The sequence below is a fragment of the Cupressus sempervirens genome, chromosome 4 (assembly GCF_028749045.1).
Source record: "Cupressus sempervirens isolate cs-2001-9-10 chromosome 4, ASM2874904v1, whole genome shotgun sequence".
NCBI classification, from domain to species: Eukaryota; Viridiplantae; Streptophyta; class Pinopsida; order Cupressales; family Cupressaceae; genus Cupressus; species Cupressus sempervirens.
The window spans coordinates 662,701,524-662,718,278 of NC_143121.1; the positions used below are offsets into that span (position 1 = coordinate 662,701,524).

The 16,755-nt window shown below is 34.6% G+C and overlaps 1 protein-coding gene across 2 annotated transcripts in view; it reads left to right on the forward strand.

Annotated features, from left to right (window-relative positions):
- The first annotated feature begins 1,409 nt into the window (after nucleotides 1–1,409).
- ZDS (zeta-carotene desaturase) overlaps nucleotides 1,410–16,755 on the forward strand; it is an 87,535-nt gene continuing 72,189 nt past the window's right edge. For both annotated transcript variants that reach the window (XM_089826439.1, XM_089826438.1), the window contains exons 1-6: nucleotides 1,410–1,724; nucleotides 2,735–2,859; nucleotides 3,448–3,582; nucleotides 4,676–4,748; nucleotides 4,974–5,047; nucleotides 6,402–6,506. In XM_089826439.1, the coding sequence (XP_089682565.1) occupies nucleotides 1,580–1,724; nucleotides 2,735–2,859; nucleotides 3,448–3,582; nucleotides 4,676–4,748; nucleotides 4,974–5,047; nucleotides 6,402–6,506 (657 nt within the window). In that variant the 5' untranslated portion in view covers nucleotides 1,410–1,579. The remainder of the gene's footprint in view (nucleotides 1,725–2,734; nucleotides 2,860–3,447; nucleotides 3,583–4,675; nucleotides 4,749–4,973; nucleotides 5,048–6,401; nucleotides 6,507–16,755) is intronic.

Genomic DNA, 16,755 nt, shown 5'->3' on the forward strand with positions numbered 1-16,755 from the left:
GAGATTGTTAGGGGAAAGGGGCTTGCCTTGGTCAAGCCCCTTTATGAGAATCAACCTTATAATGAGATAAGTAAAGCATGTAAAACCAAATAAAATATAAATATTACCTTGCTTATCAAACCCTTGTGGATGGATCTATGTTCATTATACCTACAAGGATGTGCACTTACTTGTATGTTGAATGGTTGGAATGCAGAATATATGATATTTTCACTAATGTAATAGACTAACACTTTCACAAATCATAGATCGTAGATGTATGTATGTTTAATATGCTTGAATAAAGGGGAATACATAATGAAGATTGGATGTAGATCTCCTCCCTTGACCAACTCATTTCTCTCAGATGAAGAAAGAAGCTAGATCTATGGATGAAAATGCTTTATGGATGGATGGATGGAATGCTTTCAATTAATGCTCTCTTGCTTCCTTGAACTCCTTGAATACACAATAGCTTGCTTGTAGATGGATTATTAGAGAGTGGATGTGAAAATAAAAAGAGGAAGCCTTGTTTTAAATTGATTTCAGGTTTAATTTTCATGAAGGTTGACTCCACTAGGTGGAAAAAAGAAAATACTTTTCATGGCCCTAAAACTCACCAAAATTAAATCCTCGAGATATAGGTTTAATGAGGTCTGATCTATACTTGAAAGGGTTAATTTCGAGGTAAATTTTGTAGGGTTTGAAAAGCATTTCAAATTTTAGAGGAAAAGGAGAAGATGAGCATGGAAAATCAAGAAGAGCACTAATAGGGGGCCTAATAGGTCCTAGAGCTTCCAAATTAATGAGTGATAAATGTTTAGGACTATACAATCATATTGTAAATATTTATAAAACTGCATATGGTCCTATAATTTGACATGATTATTAGATGCTAGATGGAAGTAAATGACTATATAAATTTTGGAATGACTAATTGTCATATTTTCTAATTGACCTCTTTTATATTTAATAGAAAAAATATGATATATATCACTCTAAATATTAGAATCAATTTAATTTTATTGACAATAGACTCAACTTAAATTTTTTTGCTATATAATATATAATTAAAATAAAAAAACATTATATTAGTCTAAAGGTACGATTTCGGACTCACTATCAAATTTTACATAAATTTTACATAAATTTTACCTTATTTAAGTAAATAACAGCCAGAACAAAAAAAATCCTTTTGACAGGCCGGCTCGGACAATTTTTCCTGCACATAAACTTTTAGGTAGCTATAAAATGGTCTGCAACGAGTCAACTTCAGGGATAAAATCAGAAGTGAATTATCACTCGCTTTTATAAGTGGAGTACGTTGAACCAGGGGAATAAGAATGAGAAAATATTATATGGGTTTGACGTGTCTCAATTTAATTTGCATAAGACATATATATGATAGGAAGGATAGACCCGACCGGCCCATTAGAGTTTAGTGGTGGCACAAGCCAAAAAGGCATCTTCCCTTGCTTCCGCCGAATACAAATTTCAGACACCAGACTGAATATTCCCCTACTCACCATTAATACATTCGTTTGTGGGCATTTCCAGTAGCATTTGCATTGAAGGCAACAACAGTCAAGGTGATATCATCATGGCTACAGTTCATGTTCACCCTTCCAAGCAAATGCTGGGGACTTCATTTTGCCAGCGTTTGAGGGACTTGCCGAGAAGTAGATGCAGAAGTGTTAATGTAAGGTGCAGTTTGAAATCCAATGTCTCAGATATGAGCAGGAAAGGTAAGCTCTTCCTCTTTACTATACCCAATGATTTGTCGAAGTTCTTAGGCTTTTCCCTGGTTGCACATGCTAAATATATTTTGCATCAGCTTGTGTTTACCCAATTGAGCTTTAAATTTGTATTTGCGTTTCTCCGGGTAAGGTTTTCCAGTAGTGAATATAAATTACCATGTTAAGAATTTATAATTCTGAAGGGGTGTTAAAGTATTGATCGAAAACAGTGCTGATCCACGGGCATGGATTCAGTAACATTCATCCACTACGGAAAACCTCTACTAGACTATGCTAAGGGGTAAGCGATACCCATTTAGTGTGCTTATTGTTACTATTTTTAAATTTGGTAAATGCTCCTTGTATATTTTCTGGTCCAGATGGCATGATCCATGTTGACAGGGTTTTGAACCTGACACTTTCACCATGTTTCAGGAGCCTGCTGGATGTAATATTTCACCTAGTTTCACATAGAACCACACTAATTCACACCGAATGAGTTGGGTGAATTATGTTATTCAATTTCACATTCGGGTCGATTATGTTATCTAATTCCAGACACAAACACTAGTTCACAGAAATTTAAGTGTAAGATGGGTAGTAGGGTGACACTCGAGAAGGAATGGGGAGAGAGGATGTGTTTATTCAAAGGCAGTAAACACAGAAAAACATTTCATCAAAAAGTGCCTAGATATGTGTTTTCTGTATTACATAAGCAGTGAAACACTGAAACAGTTCATAAAGGAGTGCCTGGCCTGCAATGGCATTCCAGGCCAGGTATATGGAGACCTTAAGAATAGACTCAAAGTCAAAACCCTTTCAACAGATAGGTATAAGATTTGTGATACACGTGCCTTGTGAACTTGATTAAAATTCATTCATATCATTGCAATACTTATTCTCTTAATTATTTCACCCAGGGTTTTTCTAAAAAGCTCTCCACGTTTTACCACTTGAGCTTATCCCATTTGACCAAGTTTGAAATTGTTTTTGCTCTAAGATTTGGTCTTGTGTCGCAGCTCCTAAAGGATTGTTTCCTTCTGAGCCACAGAAGTATGAAGGTCCTAAATTGAAAGTGGCAATAATTGGTTCGGGGCTTGCAGGAATGTCAACTGCAGTCGAGCTTTTGGACCAGGGACATGAGGTTTGTACCTGAAATTTTCTTAATGTTTTTTGTATGTAGGAACATGGTACATATTTTCAGCATATATTGGATTGAAATGAAGCTATGTTGTTAAATGGTTTCTGGACCACAGCTTTTTACCTATCAGTTCGAGGAACAACAAACCAGGATTTGATCAAAATTTCATTAAATAGATAACTCTATACAAGTAGAATAAAAGGAATAGGTTATGTTATTGAATCTAGAAAATGCCACTATTATGACAAAGGCTAGGCCTTTATTTCTTTTATGTAATAATCAAGGTTGATCATTTATTATCTTTGCTGATCTTGAATCAATAGATGGATGCATTTCTTCTTTCACATGTCAAAAGTCTAGAGAATTCTAGTAAAAATCCTGGAAAAGGCATACTATTATAGCACTAGGTGGTCCAAGGATAGTTGCTTGGATTAGCCAAACTAGCATGTGGTTTAGTGTAACTTTAAGGATATTATATATGTGAGAGCAGGCCATTGCTGTTATCTTTATATAGTGGCACTGTTATATTGGTAAGTTTAATTGTTAAGCTTAATGAAATTAACTGTATGCATTGTCAATCAAATTATACAGGTAGATATTTATGAATCACGGCCTTTCATCGGTGGAAAAGTAGGATCATATGTGGATAAAAATGGAAATCATGTCGAGATGGGTCTTCATGTGTTTTTTGGTTGCTATAATAACCTCTTCCGTTTAATGAAAAAGGTTGGTAACTTTCTTCATGTTACATTATGTAAAATGTTCAAAACATCTTTTTATATATGTTTTCGAGTCACTACAGTGCTGCTAATGGTTTCACAACAAGGCTATGATATTTTATATAAAATTTCTAAAGCATGGCTAATAGTACTTGCTTAGTTTAAATCTAGACCTTCTGAAATACTTTGCATGATATGTCAAGTATACAAACACTGTTCAAAATTTTTGTAAGATTGAGAAGTCACATTTTCTCTTGAAGATCACTCCTTGGTTTTGGAAGGATAAATTCAATGATGATTTTGGAAAATGCTCATACTAATAGTTTTCCCAGTGACAGTGAGAAAATTGTAATGAATTTTGTTATGCCCCTCATATTTATGGTCTTTGGCCCTTTATTAATAGGAATATTGATTTGAATGTTTAAGAATGATGAAAGATCATGTTTTTTTATAAGAAACTTGCATGCTAGATAAGCTTTTTTGATGGCAATTCTTAGTTTGGATAGGAACATTGACTTGAGTGTTGAAGAAAGAGAAAGAAATAATTTTCTTTTATATTCTTAGCTAGTTTTATGATTTTATCTTCTGGTGTGGGGTTTATTGATAGAGATATACTCTGTTATTGATTCTTAGCTCTTAGATTTTAGGTTTACCTTTTAGTAATTTCGATTCTACTTGTTTTTTTAATATTAAAACACTGTTTGTTTAGCTTTCTTATTGTCTCTTCGTTTTTCACAAGTTTTATCTTTTTGTTGATACTCCCTTGCCGATTATTTCTTAATCTGAACTTTGCAGTTCCATTCACCAAGTTTGGGCTTTTGTGGACTTTAATAGGATTTCTTTGAGCTTTGATCTTCATATTCAGATAACTTAGTGTGAGAATTACTGTATTTGTCATCTCAGATTTTAATATACACATCTCTCCTTCATACCCTGCATTTCCCTAAAATCATAAATGTCTCTCCACTGAACATGCATCTCTTTTGGATCCTTGTTTATCTAAGGTGCAGGTGAAGCAAATTTAGAGAGATTTGATTCTGCAGATAAGGTTTGAGTATTTAATTTTCCTTATTTTGTTGGCTTTTCTGCTCTTACTGTAGGTAGGTGCTGATGAGAACTTACTAGTGAAGGAGCATACTCATACTTTTATCAATAAGGGTGGAAATATTGGGGGTACTATGCTCAAATTCTTTAGATTTATTGCAGAACCCTAAGTAGTTCAAACTAGGGTGAATTCAAGATATTGTGATTAATTTATGCATTAAATATCCCTACTTCGGTTTAAGTTAGAATATGCTCAAAACATTTAAATAGCTATGGCAACTGATCATTGCAGTTTGCGCTTGGTTTTTTAACATTATTACATTGTTTTCCATGAAACAATATGTGTTTTTGCAGAGCTCGATTTTCGATTTCTTACAGGAGCACCTCTACATGGTATTAAGGCATTCCTAACAACTAATCAGCTTCTAGTAAGTACCTTCATTAGAGTTATAGTCTTTATTGTTAGTAGAGATAAAGCTTAAGCTTTCCAATGGAATAGAAAATTGGAATGAAAATATATTTACGTATTCAATTGACTGTAAACGGTAAATGGAAATACAAGGCTATCAGCATGCCAAAGTACAATAATTAGGGGAGTGCCTAATATATCCACTTTAGATTGTTTGCCTAGAAAAAAAGAGTTCATTAAACAAGGTAACAAAGATCAAACTTCAAGATCTAGAGAATGTCAACGCACAAAAAATGTTGAATGCTGGTTTGGCATATATCACTCAGATGCATTATTGTATTTTTTTGGAAGTGGTTAGTGAAGGGATCACTTTTTTGTTGGCTTAAATAAACATCTTCTTTTCTGATATTTCAGATCTGGGTTGAACTGAGAAGGAAGACATTTATATTAGAGAGTGAGCAGTAACATCTCTAAGTTGAGTGTCAGTTATGAGGGGACTCTAGGGTTTCTACTTCTAGGCGTCTTATGTCCATAGCATATATTGTTGCAAAGCTCATTAGTCATGAGATGTGCCATTTTATTGTACAATGTCAATTTCAGAAGTCTAATCTGGACTCCATCTCTCCTTCAAGTGGGTTACTATGGTCAATGTTCTAAGCCATGACATGACTCCTTCCCAGGGCTGGTTGTCCTTGACAAATTGTTCTTTTTGATATGTATATTCTCGTCTCGCCTTGTCATTTTTTAATAAATAATTTGATCGTACAGTAGATTTTATTTTATTTTTAGTCATCTTATTCCGTCATTGAGAAATTTCAAGGAGCTACATGCTTATTAATTGTTTAGATTGATTTATCTGGGAAGATTGTTGCTGAACCTTGCATGTGATTTTCATAGATAAACAAATTCATTCTGACTCTTGGTGCTAGTTGTTTGTAGGCTAGCTTGTTAGCCTTCCAGATATGGTGAATAGTTTCTTATTTTTTAGTATAACAAGGAGATTTTTTTTCATTGGATCTTATAGTCATACTTTATTATTTCTATTGGTTTATTAATTTTAATGATACTGTCTATGACTCTATTGAGTTCTGAGGTTATTGAAGACTTATATTGAACAATACCGATGATCAAATGTGAGAGAGACTTAGGGCTTGAGTTAGTGCTTTATTGAGTTCTCTATTGCATAATTTTTGAAGTGGACACAAGAATCAAGGTTTAGTCGGTGCATCATCTTGTGTTTAGATGATACTAAATTTAATGTATCTGTTTATTTGGATATCTATCGATTAGCATCACTTGGTATCTAAATGTTTTTCTTTTAGTAAACCTTATTTGTTGACTTATCAGTAAAACATTTTATTGCATAACTGCAGAATTTTGATAAAGCAGCAAATGCACTTGCACTTGCTACAAGTCCTGTGGTTCGTGCACTTATTGATCCAGATGGCGCCATGGATGATATACGCAGGCTAGATAGTGTAAGTAAAGATTGACCCTAATAATTTATTTGTATATATCTTATCTTTGTTTGGGAGATTGAAATCAAGCAAAAGAAAAGAAAATTCCAGGCATTCTGAAAATCAATGTTTTCTTCATTATTAAAAGCTACATTAATTCTTGCAAAAAAGTTTTCCATTAGAAAAGATTGTGTATAAGCAACAAATTAAAAAGAAAAAGATAAAATTAAATTATTACTATGATTACAGTTGAAGTGCCTGTCGTTCAGTGGCAAAGAAAGTTGACCAAAGGAAAGCAGTCATAACAGCAAAAATCCTTTTCAGCAACAACACAGAAAACTAAAAGATTTTTTCAATTTTGGAAATATTTTTGGGTCAGGGTTATGTCAGAATCAGGATATAGTTGCCGCAAATACTTGAAAAATCCAGAAACCCTAATTTTTTAGACCAAAAATCTTGGAAAATCTAGCAACTTTCCACTCAAAATATTATTTAACCATTTTTCTCAATTTGATATTTCAGGGAAATACTTGGCTCTGAGAGTAAGAAGATTTTGCAATTTATTACATTTTTGGAAAATTTCCACCTCGATGGTATAGATAGTCTACTAAGGAAAAAAAAACCAGTTATTTTTCCCTGTTATGTAATAATGCATAGCATGAATACATGAAAACACATGGTTTTTGATGATTGAAATTACAACAGTCACATCAAAGTTTCAAACACATTGTATAAGCTATCAGAAACAAATTAAACAAGTACGTTGAAGAATTAACATATTAAATGAGTTGACATCATAATCAAATCGGAATCTTATTAGAGTCCACAAAGCTGAAATAAGACAGCGAGACCAAAATTAATTACAAGATTCAAACGCAAATCAAAGCCAAAATAAATAAAGCATAATTATCATGCCCAAGGTGTGTACCACTTGCTTAAAATGGATCATGCAAATGTGTTCACAAAATCAGCAATTGCTGTAGATATCAATAGCTTGCATTGATGGGTATTACATGGAAAATTAAAAATAAATAAATAAATGTAGTAATCGTATTAAAATCGGATAATAAAAATGGCCATTCAATTGGGTGTAAAGAACTCGTATATTGAGGGTGATTCACAGATTATATGGTAGGATCTATTTCTTGAAAGGTAGTGAATTGGGAACTACAATACATCCTTGGGGACACATGGAAACTCGTCCCAAGATTTGAATCCTATTCCTTCTACTGGTCATTGTTATAGAGAAGCAAATCAATTGGCAGATTGGCTTTCTAACCAGGCAGTACAGCTTGATGAAGGGTCTCATGAATATGAAGCTTTTTGAAGTACTGAATATAATTAAAGAAGAGAATCCCTTGGTGTTTGCTAATAGACTTAGAGAGTAGATAGAATGGGCCAAAAGGGCATTGAAATTGGGTGGAATATGCAATGCTAGTGGCAATCAAATTTGAAATTTGAATATAGCAGGTTTCAGATGTAGGGTATGGAGGGAGATGACTATTGAGTACATGAGCATTGTATGCTGAGTTTCCTGTGATTACCAAGCTTAAGGGATGAGGATGGAGTCCATGTGTGATAGTAAGCATTACGAAGAAGGTATTTGGAAATTGAAGTGGCATTTGGTGCAGTGGATTACAACTCAATGAGGTGATTCGAGGCATGTGTGAAAGGATTTTAAGGTGCATTTCTCAGGCTCTGATATCATGTTCTCTCAGAAGCCTTTATCACCCTCAGGGATAAAAACCCAGAAAATTAATACTTCAGAAAGGAGCTATCGGAAGTCTTGCCAACAAACAACATCGGCTTTCAAGAAGTTTGTTTCTCATCAGAGGGTCCTCCTATCAGGCAATACTATGTTCCACTTTGTCCAGGATCAATCAATGGATCTGGACTCAGCCTCAATGCAGAATGTCAAAGGAAAACATAAGTGGTGGTTGCTGGTGCTGAATTTTAGAGGGTGTCAGGTTATGAGGCTACTGGTAGAGAGACCATTGACAATCTCTTGGTGACGAATCTTGCATTCCAGTGTTTTTCTTTTACAGCAGTATAAATTTGTCTCAGCCATTATGAGATTAATATGGCTCATTTTTGTGGGTCTTGGATAGAATTATAGATGTCTCAGCCATTATGGGATATATATAGCATAGATTGTGGGTTCCTGTTTTAACTATAGGTACTGTATTTAACAGTAAGGGGAATTGGGGTATATGTTTCTGGAAGTAGAAGTTGGAAGATTTTTTAGGCTTTATTTTGGAAGAATTATTCACTTGGTAAAATCTGAACTGTTTTAAACCTTTTTGCTTATTAGTTTAAAGTATGGGTCTTTGATCTTTTGCCTCAAAAAAGTCAGATAATAATTTTTTTTCTTCTTTTAAAAAAATTCAAGTATTATTTTAGATTCTAAAAGCAAGAAGATGGACTTTAGATGATAAGATGATAAAATGTTAAAACAGGATTTTATTTGAGATAAAATATCGAATAATTTTAAAGGATTTTATTTGGGGTAGTTAGGATTAAAGAATAAGATAAGATTTTAAAAATAATAAACCAAATAATAAGGATAAAATTTCACTTTTTGAAAAATCTAAATATTATTCTGTCAATTAACTAGATATGATTACAAAGAGGTTCATCTCCTTATATAGAGATCGTAGAACTAACCAGATGGATAAAAATTACAACTCACCTCAAGCTAAAAACTAAAAAGAAAACTAAACAATAAAAAGGAAACACTTGCCACTAAGGTGGCTTTATTGCAACTCACTTAAAGTTAAAAACTTAAAGTTTAAAGAAAACTAAACAATACAAATCTCATAGTAGATTTGTCATCAGATTTTTGCCAAGATCTGCAATCAATTTGCGGCAGATTTATAATCAGAATTATTGCAGATTGTTGATCGAATTCATACCAGATTCTAGAAGAGTGCTTCATACTAGCAGGTCAGTGCCCACAAATCCAGGAGTGGGAGTTGGTGCATTCTATGGTTTGGTGCTCTTAAATTGAATTAAGGGTTGATGCCTCTAGTAGCTTGGGGCCTTCAGAATTTGTAAAAAGAAGATTAATCTAAGCATTATTTTGTTGTGGTTTTCTATCTATTTTATTTGTTTTACCATTCATGAAACTACCTGCGAAGGGCAGATCTGAGGCCAAGAAGAGATTATTTTGGAATCCCAAGAGGAGAAATTAGAGGAATTTTTTGTTCTTGCCTCATAAGAATTGACTGTTTCTGATATTTCCTTCTCAATTTTCCAAAAACCTAATTCAAATGAGTTTTTCTCCTTTCTAAAAGTTTTGATGTCTCTCCCACCAAATATGCCAACTTTACAGAAATGTGGATATTTTCCATATTGAACAAAAAAAAGAATTCAGATATAAACATGACCAGCCTGCAAAAATTCATTTATTGAATTTGGAACTGGAACTTGCCATTCTTATTTGTTATGACTCCATCATTTGCAAGTCGCATTGGAGAAGCAAGTGGCCTATTGCTTCTAGCATCTTTGCACACATTGCATTATCGAATGGTTCAGCCCAGAGTTCCCAAACTCAGGCTTGGCAAGGCCGACTCAACTTGTGATTTGGCTACAACTTGACAACGCCTCAGCAAAATGAAAAACCCCTTAAAATTATATATTATTATCTAAGTTTTGAGATTCTCTCCAGCAACCGTCAAAATCTGGTTCAACTCTGTACAAAGTCTGGTCCTTGTCAAATTTGCCCCAAATTTGTCTGCAAAGCCACAAATTTGCCACAATTTATTTCAGAGGAACCTGGGCAGAATTTGGAAGAATTTATTGCCCTGCAGCCTAACCCAGGCCAAACTTGGTCCCAAAACAATTTTTTTTGACTAAAAAGTGTTTTGTTGCCTGATTTGGTCTATTCAACCCTCCAACCCTAAAAGTGAACACTAAAAAGGCCAAAAAGGATAGTTTATATGTCTTTTGTGAATGGAAAAGAAAACTTGCTTACTTTGGAAATCCAAATTGACAACTATAGAGGAATCTCTTTCAAAAAGCTATGATATCTTTGAATCCAGGGCTTTAATATTTGAAGCTTAACTTTTGATCTAACTTGGCTAGAGATCTTTTAACAAATACAAAATAAAAGTCCAGATAATTGCACCTATCTTCTGATGATTCTTTTCATTGTCAAACTGTCACCTTGCTCTGGTAATATGTTCTATGCATGTGACCAAGCAAAGTGTATCATGTTGTATGCATGGCTAAATGATGCAATTGACATTCTATTGAACAGAAACATAGATATGGTGTTGTATTTTGCTATGTTGCTTTACTATTAGCATAATGGTGTATGGACTTATTTGTTGTTGCGAAACATACACATGCATAATTTTTTTTTATTTAAAAAAAAAACATATGTTTTTGTATGTACGAACCAAAACAAACCTGAACCCATCTCCCCAAAAATTGAACGAATCATGAACCCGACTATGAACTCGAATCCAAACCGGCAACTTAGATTAATATGATTACATACACGTGAAATTATATATCATATTCCATGACCTGTGTCGAGTTGTAAAAACTCGGCCCAGACTGCCTGCACAATTCGTGGCGAGTCATGGAACTTTGGTTCAGCCATTCCCCAATTTTGTTAGCCTGTCACTTGTTATTTTTTTTTGAGGACTAACCATGAAAATGAACCTGCTTTGGGGAGGATTGCGTCACACCAGCAAAAGAAAATACCCTTTCATGAAGTGCTTCCCTGTCGTAAGTTAGAGCTTCATGATCTAGTTTAACAGAGTAAATGAGAGTGGATTTATAATTATGTTACAAAAATTGTCTTTTAAGTTTGAGGTCAGATTAAATTATTTAAGAGTTTGTGTGCAGTGAATGACAAATTGAATTTTTCTTAGGCTGTTAATATTTCGATTCAAAGTTAGAAAATTCCTTGTTGCAATCATTCAAAGAAGTCAATCAATAAGGAAGATCTATGTTAACTTTGTGTGACTACAATGTTTATGGTTATTAAGTAGCTTTGAATGTCTAGAGAACAATTAATTGTTTCATCTTTATTCTCTATGTTGTTATTCTGTGTGGATGTTATATTTTCCAAATCAAATTGTTGATATGATTCCAAAGGATCTTTTTTTCAGTTCTTGGATATTATTCTTGTTCACATTTGACTCTTTGAGCTGTTGGCAATTCAGAAATTTCATTAGTGAGATATGAGTTCTTCAAATTCTTGTGCTCTAAGCCTCTAACCTCTAAGATCGAAACATACAAGTCAAGTCAACTTACTAATTTTATCTTTATGCAAAACCCCAAAGAACAGATTGTACAATGTTCATATTAGCAAGCTTGTTTTTCCTTTAGATTTTAGAGTAAATTAAATAAGATAGTTTTCTCTGCAAATTTGATGAGAGAATTTCGTCATCCATTATTCTATTTTGTGTTGTCATGAAAAGTGACATATTAAAACAGAAACATATTCCATTAAGCCTTGATGGAAGGACTAAGAATGGTGTGTTGATACTCCTTTTCTCAAGTACACCCTTTAGAATAGATATGAATGGCATTCTCCACATCTTTTCATGATTCAAAAATAAAATAACATGTGGTATTTTGATTCTATTAATTTAATTTGGGCCAAGCCTATTCAAATTGTGTGGAAAGTAGTTGCGGAGTCCAAAGTTGCTCGTTTTTCTTGGTGTATGATACAATAGGGCCTTCCTATTGGCATCCATTTGATACATCTTGATGTCTCTAAACCAAGATTTTTTTTTTTTGGGCAACTAGAAACCCTTCTGCATTTCTTTTGGTTTTGTGTTTGTATGCAAAATACGTGGCAACCATGACTTTTTTGGACTTTACAATCTTGAGCTTTTTACTTTGCACAATGTCCTTCTAGTTGACGGGGCCAAATTTTTCCAGAGAGTTCGCCCAGCTATGGCATGCATTAATATTATATTCTTTTTTTCTTGTACTTAGAAAATAGAAACTTTGCATTTTTGGGTCAGTTTCATAGCCGTAGTGCAAGGGGTGCTCCCTCAATAATCAAGAAATGTCTAGAGATGTTGCACCTCAAGCACCACTTTGTTGACCAAGTCATTGCCTTATCCCTTTGTTGAGTCAAGTGGTGTAGGCTTGCAGTGATTCTCATAGACGTTATAGAGGCACCCCTCCTTTTCTTCCACCATTGATTATGTAGCCTTTTGGTCGGGCTCGACTTCTTGGTAGTTAATGTTGGCGGTCACTAACTCCTTATCAATATCTTGTATCCTTTCAATGGCATGGTTTTCGGGCCCTTTGGATTAGGTAAATTATTGCATTTTTCTCATAGTAAATCATAGTTGAGGATCATGTAGAGCCAATTATAAGCAAATCATGAGAAAGGGGAAGTTTCTCTCACTAGCTAGGAGCATGTGGATGATTGTAAAGATTTGCTAGGTGGAAAGTGGAATAATGTCACTAGGCAAGAATCCTATGTGAAATCGGACTTGATTTTGCTCCTTAGTTGCATTGTTTCTTATATGTTGGTTGTGAACTCATGATGTGATGGGTGTTTCTATTGTGAGGCCATGTCAGTTGTTTCCAATTTTGGGGCTATTTACTTCTCTCTATTTCCCAGTTTTCCCAAAATGATTTTGGGGCATGGTTCTATGCTGTCTATATTTTTTGAGAATTATGATTGTACATTTTAACTAATGGTTTTAATATTTATTCATTTCAATGAAAAATATTATAGAGAACAATTGTGGTCTCTTCAATATGACATTATTTTATAAATTTAACTTGAGATATATACATTCTTTGTTAGATAATAAGGTAGCCACTCTCATGTTTGGCTGACTTTATTCTAGAAAAATAGGTCAAGCAATATTTCAAATTCATATTGCCTTATATCTTGAGAAATCTACTTGTAGATTAGATGGTAGTTTTATATGGGTGGGTTGAATTCAATCTATATCAGTACTAGTTGTTGTGAGGTTCTCACACCATTGCCCCAAAACTTTGGGGACGCCCTTTTTTTAATCGCCTCGGCAAATTTTTGGATTGCCCAACAATTTTGATTTTTTGAGAATTTTTGAGCCTTGGCACCATTAGGCCAATGGGAGAGACTTAGCTTATTTTCACCTGGTTTCGCTTGATTTTCCAGAGCAACCAATTTCATCCTTAGGCCAGGCAAAATTCAACAAGCAACATTTGGCAGGATAAAGTTGTAGATTTGTACTTAGACATTTTCTTTTAAAAATCTAGATATAATTGTGTAAATTTAAATAATCTTTCAAAAGAAGAAATTTTGTTAGACTTGAGTTTTGGAAAATCTTAAATTTTTCTTTCGTGAAAATTTTAATTTTGTAGAAATGAGGCTAAATTGCAAAAATCGATTTTTGACCCTAGAGGCAATTTTATTTTATTTTGGTAAAAAAAAAGTCTAAATAGCCTAGCAAAATCAATTTGGAGAAAATTGCAAAAACAATTGGCTTTAATAGATTAAAATTGCCTTGAAAACTTTTTCCTTTAATGAAATTGGTAATTTAATATTGGAAAATGGCTTTTGGTTAGCCAAAATCCAATTTTAATGACGTATTAATTACTAAATCCTCATTAAATGGAAATATTTAACATCTCCAAGGCACCATTTAATTTCCTTTTGCAATTTATAACTAATTGGCAATTTTCCTTTTGGCAAAATTAAATTTTGGTTAAGTATTTAATTGTGGGCCATAATTTTGCATTAATTATTGTTTTTCTTGCTTCCAGGGTCCAAGTCGGCCAGCTTGGAGGGATTAAGAAAGTTGGGTATAAGAGGAGGCCTCTCTCCCATTTCCTCCTCACTTCTCACTTCTCCTTCTCAAGGTGTTGGCGATTTTGCAAGAGCAGATCTGCACTCTTCTTGCTTGGCGAATTTTGTGGGAGCCGAAATTTGTGGAAGACAAAATTCTGATTTTTTTGAAAGGCTGCGATTTCTGCCCTAAAATTGGGCGATTTTATTTGGCAAATATTGAGATCAAGGTCTGAATTTTGTAGACAAATGGTGGACAGTTTCAAGCGTTTAAAATTCTGATTTGCAAGTGGATTTGAAGTTCTTGAGGTCTAGTCCTAATTTTGAAAAGTTGCTATACGATTATTGGTTAAGGTGAATTTTAATCATTTAGAGTTGAAAGGGGACCTTAAGCTGATATCCTTCTTTCATTCTAATCTAAGGATTGCTTCCCTTGGTTCTACTTGCCTTCTGGTCCACCACTCTACGATCTCATAATAGGGTGACGAGTATGGAGCATGTTAGTGCAAGTAAGAATCCCAAGCGGAAAAACACTAAGAAAGACAAAGAGGATATGATGCCCAAAACACCCTTCTCAAAAATGAAGTGAATAATCAACACCAATATTGGTGCAGTGGACATGATACGGATGAAGGACAGACTAAAGGAAGGACATTTCCCCTTGGCAAAGAATATACAGAGGGCAGTTGCACATCACAGCCCAAGCGTCGACACTTCCATTTCAACCATGATGAGCGACGTTGGGATGGCGCTTGATTTTGAGGATATTAGAGAAGAGGATGTCAATGAGACAGATTTTGGATTGAGGTTGGATGAGTTAGGAAAGGTTGCTATCAAGAAAAAGCATTTGGGCACCCCTTCCTCTCTCAATGTTTTTATTGGATTTGCGAAAGAATATGAGAAGGACCATGAAAGGATACTACAAGCAACAAGCAGCGTGGTGAAGTTAGTGGAATTCAAGGTGAAGCACACACCTTGTCCTCCTATAGAAGAAGTTAATGAAAGGCTAGCTAAGTTCATTGCCTTAGCTAAGAAAATGAAAGAAAAGGGAAGAGTTATATTAGAAGGTCATTTGATGTAAGCCCAAGTGGCAAATTTCTCTTTCTTCTAGAATAGGGCAAGTGTCTATTTCTGATTGGCCACCATTTTGGTGCTTTCTCATTGGTTGCCACTTTTAAACTTTTTTCATTGGTCCATTGACGAGGTGGCAACTTCTCATTGGCCGATGGGGTGGCAACCCTAATTAGGGTTTTTAGGATCCAATTTGGACCATTGATCTTATTTTGATCTCCACCGTCCATTGTATTTTTGACCCCTATAAAAGGCCATTTGCCCTCATTTGTAAAGTGTTGGAGAAATTGTTGCTAAAATAATACCAAAATCGTTCTCTTCTTCATTGTTGTGACTTGCATGGTGATTAAGAACATTGGGTGTTATTGCATGTTTTCTACTTCCACATAGTTAGATTTCCTTTCAAGTTGTTAAAGTTGGTTGCATTTGAAGTTGTTTAAGTGAGGTTAAAGTAGATGGATAGTTGTATGGTAGCATTGGTAGATGTTTGATAGGGATCAATACTAGACCACTAGCATCCTAGCGGCTGGTTGGGAAGCCTTGTGTGGTAAACTAGTTCATTTTCCTTAGAATCATTGCATCTATGGAGGTGGGGCCGCTGGTTAGCCTTCATTAGATTCGATCCCCGTCCATTTGCTAACCTTCCATTCATAGGAGTAGGAGTAGAATAGTGAGTAGCTGGGTAGTCGAAGCTTAGAGAAGGAAGTTAGAGAAGTCAAGTATCAGAACACATCCATTCACCTTCCACCACCACCGCTTTCCCATCAACATCATCATTGGCAGACACATCCTCCATCATCACCACCATCAACATTATCTACCCCCACATATTTCACAAACCAAACCGCCATCACCTTCATCCTACCAAAGCCCAAGTCATCCTTGAATGAACAACATAAGGCCGCCTACGTGATTACCAGCAAATCACATCGATAAACTGAGCGAGTATCCACATGTGTAATGAACATTGGAGTTATTCTCGTATCCCAGGAGCAATAACTTTTCAAGAAAGGAATTGTCTGTTTGATATCCCATATCGAATATTCAAATCCTAATATGTTATGTAAGTGATACAAAACTCGCATCAACACTAGTGAGCTCTAATGGATTGCCCCATTCAACTCCCTAGACATGGACATTCTCTTATTTGCGCCTTGACTTGGACCTTTTGTTGTAGTGGAGAATGATGTTTTTGGTTCTCCTTCCACTTAGAGCTTTGATCCAAACATGATGGTGTTGACATCCTATTTTGGTTATGTTTACATTGTTTTAATTATAGTTCTAGAATCTCTTTGGCCTTTTTCTTACTCTAGTACTTCACTATTTTAACTCATTGTCTTTTGACTCTTATATGTACTTAAGTTATTTGAGTACATTATTTTAATTTAATTCTTTCTTAATTTTAGATAGATTCCATTTAGTCTCTTGAATTTACAACAATCTATT